Raw genomic sequence first — 3816 nt, 5'->3', positions numbered from 1 at the left:
AGCGAAGATAGCGACAGTGGTTCCGGTGGGAGTCCTATGGACGTTGTCCCGGCCGAGGATATTGGTCCCCGTTCAGCTGTTTTGGGTCTTAGTGCTGCATCGATTGGTGCCAGTCTTTCAGCCGGTCCGGCCGATCATGGTCCTTCGTTGTGCACATCAGATACTATTGCCGAGATGATGCGGTGGTGTAAGATGCCCGAGGGTTTGGTTTTCCGATCTCCTGAACCCCACGAGCGTCCTTGGACGCCTCCAGTAGGTTTTATCGCCCTCTATGAGCATTATTTTACTGATTGCGGTCGTTGGTTTCCTCTGCCGGAGTTTTTGACGCGTTACTGCGCGAGGCGTAAGATAGCTATCTCCCAGCTTTCTGTGGGAGGTATCCGCAACGCAGCTGGTTTGGCGATACTGGGTACCGATTGTGGCGTAGAGGTTGATGTACATTTCCTTGAGGAGGCTACCAGGTTTACGAAAGTCAGAGGTAGTCCGGGGTACTTTTATACTAGTGCTAAATCGGGTTATCAGATCGTCACCGGAGCTGAGAAGAAGATTCGTCATTGGCAGCGTTACTTTTTCTTTGTCAAGCTAGATGAGACTTCGGTTGACAACCTCGATATGTTTTACGCTACTGAGTGGAATATGGTTCCCGGTAGCTTTGCTGTTTCTTATCCTTACTTGTTGATTTTCTTTGATTGGCTTCTAACACTTATCTTGTTTTTGTTGTTGCTTGCAGAGCCTGTCGTTCGCTTGCGTGCTCATCCTCCAGGTTTTTTCGACAATCTCAGGAAGATCAGAGCGAGAGGGGCGATTGATTGGCCTTCGATTACTCAGAGATCTCGTGAGTTTCCTGCTTATTCTGTTGTATCGATTGTTGCTCTCCTTGGTGGTTATTGGGTCGTCACACTTTTGTTTTCCTTTTTAGGTCTACCGCGCTTAGGGATGGGAAAAGTTAACACTCGTCTTCCTCGATACGCCGATCAGTTCAAGAAGGCCGTTGATGCTGGGTCTTCTTCGCGCGCTGCCGACACTGAAGTCGTTGACCCGTCAGCCGGCGGAGGTGTCGATCTGCGAGTTGCAGGAGATTTGAGATCGGCGGAGGTGGCCGCTACCCGCGCCGACAAAAGAGCTGCCAAGGTTCCTGCTGTCGTTCCGCGTGCGCAGAAGTCACGTGGCGAGGCTTCTGATGCCCTAGCGATCGTCGTCGCTGATTCTGGACGTCCTACTCCATCAAGGAAGAGAGCTTCTCATGGTGAGGTGGTCGCTCCCGAGCCCGAATCGTCCAAGAGATCTAGGAGGGATGGCATACCGCGCGACACCACTGAGATTGATGATTCGTTCTCCTTTTCTTACAAGACAAAGGATGAGTTGTTTATCAACAACGCTACTGCTTGTGGTGAGCTTGCTAGCAAGGTTCGCGGCTCCTTCGACCCGCTTCCCTCTGTGGGTTCTCTCTATGATCCCGAGCTGTATCGGTCGTGGGCTCGGAAACACTTCCAGGTTGGTATTTCTCTTTATGTTCTTGATTGGCTTTTCCCAATTATTATCTTGATTCTTTATTTCTTGTGTTTCAGGATGGTGGTGGCGTGAATCGTATGGTCGTCTCGTACGAGCGTCGCATTGCCGAGCTGGAGAAGCAACTTGCTGATTCTCGTACCTCTGAACCATCGAGGAGATCGGCTGAGGAGCTTCGTCAGGATCTCGATAAAGAGCGAGGGGTTTCTGCTGTTCTTACGAAGCAAACTGCCGGTTTCAGGAAGCAAGTGGCCGATCTCAAGGCTTCTCTTAACGCTTCCCGCTCTCGTCTTGAGCAGTTTGAGGTTGATCACGCGTTTCAGAAGGCGCAGTTGCAGCAGCTGCAAGCAGAGCGGCATGGCATCGATGTCGAGGTTGCCGACTACAAGTCTCGTATTGAGAGGATGAGGAGGCATATTATTGACAACAGAGCGGCGCAGGAGTCTCTTCTGACTTTGAGCCAGGTGAGCGGCACCTATGATTGTCTTCAGGAGCTGGTGAAGAGTGGTACGGTCATTCCGTCGAAGACTTTGCTCGGCTTGGAGGCTGACGTGAAGATGTGGGAGGAGAAGGTTCTTGGTTTCGATATTGCCGATGTTTTGGACAGCGACCTCGAGGCTCTTCCAGAGACCGCGATCGTTCCTACGAACCTTCAGGCGGCGGAGGTTCCCGTGGTTGTAGGAGAGGAGGTCGTCATGGCAGGGGCACCTGCGGGCTCGGGCGCTCAGGTTGCTGCCGAGCAGTGACTTGCTTTTGTCTTGTTTTATTAGAACCTATTCCCGTTTTGTAGCGGATGTTGGGCCGTTTAGGCGATGTATTTTCTTTTTGGGACCTTGCATTATCGTTGGATTGACCGGATATTGAGCCGTTTAGGCGTTGTACTTTTCCTTTTTGGAACTTTGCTATGTTTTATCCTCTCGTTTTTTGACATGCGTTGATCGTTTGATGGATGTGGTCTTCGAGGGTCACTGTATTGGCCACTTCACCTTGAAAATTGTATCTTTTGTTCTATAAATTGCTCCTCAAATGCTCATTTCTTGCCATTCCGCTTTTCCAACCATTTCTCTCTTTTTTTTTTAAGAAGAAAAAGAAAATCACTCTTTCATTTTTGAGCGGTTTGAGGTTGGCATTATGCCTGTAACCACGAGAGCGGCCTGGCTAAGGAGAGCGCGAGAGCGGCTTGCTGCGAGATCGGATGATGTAATTCGTTCCGAGCTCGAGTTTTATCGTGCTTGGATCCAGAGGTTGAGAGCCTACACTCTAGCTTTGCGCCGTAAGTTCGAGCTATGCTTCCAGTTTGATCGTGTGGATGGGACTGTTGCGTATCTCGAAACTATGATCGAAGAGGGGTTCTTCGTTCCGAAATGGAGATGGGATCGTTTGCTGGAGGAGCGTTCTCGTCGTGAAGCGGCAGTGATTGCAGTGGAGATTCCTGATCTCGAAGAGGGTGATCTTGAACCTCTTAACACTAGACCTTTCGAAAGTAATGCGGAGATCGATGCTTGCCGAACTCGGATCGACGTATTGCGTCGTTACATTATTCAGCTAGAGTGCACAGACCATATCTTTGTTGAGGGCAACCGTGCTGAAGGAATCTGCACGTACCTTGAGACAGTGGCTGCTAGAGTTGTGGACGTTCCACTGGACACGTTGGAAGGTTTGCGTAACGATTGCCGAACTTTTCGGGAGACGGTCGATGAGCTCGAGTTCGATGTGCCCTCTAATGCTGATCTGGGGATAGATGATTGATCGTCTGTGCGCGATGCTTATGCCGAGCGTGGCTTTATGTTGCTTGTTTTATTTTGAATCTATGCCGAGCGTGGCCTTTTGTTAGTTGTTATTTTGAACTTGTGCCGAGCATGGCCTTTTGTTAATTGTTATTTTGAACTTGTGCCAAGCATGGCCTTTTTGTTAATTGTTATTTTGAACTTGTTTGCTCTTTGGTTATCGAATAAAATTGCGCTTTTCCTATCTTTGGTATCGAGTTGTACTTTACGGTGCAAGACGTCTCTTGGCTTATCCTATTACGTGTGTCGAATACCAAATGTTTAGGGTGGTAATCGAGATGAGCTCGTCATACCTTTTAGGTGCGGCCCTGGTGTCCGGCTTACCCTGTGTTTGCCACGAGGTCGGCAAGAAAGTGCGAGTGAGAACCCGGCTTATACAAACTTAACCGCCTGCTAGCTGAATGCGATCTGGGTCGGCTTATTTTGTGCGGATTATTTCGCCGCTGCATCCATGAGGAAGGCGTTTTAAATCGTTCCCTTGGCCAGAGGGTCGATGTAAGAGCTGGACATCTCGCTGAGA

At 49.6% G+C, this 3816-nt stretch overlaps 1 protein-coding gene across 1 annotated transcript in view; it reads left to right on the top strand.

The window, feature by feature from the left end:
- The window catches only part of LOC104728453 (uncharacterized protein At3g60930, chloroplastic-like), a 7722-nt gene extending 5283 nt beyond the window's left edge, over positions 1–2439 (top strand). Inside the window, exons 2-3 of the mRNA XM_010447427.1 lie at positions 3–1494; positions 1569–2439. Of these exons, the coding sequence (XP_010445729.1) occupies positions 3–1494; positions 1569–2255 (2179 nt within the window). The 3' untranslated portion in view covers positions 2256–2439. The remainder of the gene's footprint in view (positions 1–2; positions 1495–1568) is intronic.

The sequence above is a fragment of the Camelina sativa genome, chromosome 11 (genome assembly GCF_000633955.1).
Source record: "Camelina sativa cultivar DH55 chromosome 11, Cs, whole genome shotgun sequence".
Classification (NCBI taxonomy): Eukaryota; Viridiplantae; Streptophyta; class Magnoliopsida; order Brassicales; family Brassicaceae; genus Camelina; species Camelina sativa.
This window is presented reverse-complemented; position numbering and strand designations above follow the sequence as displayed.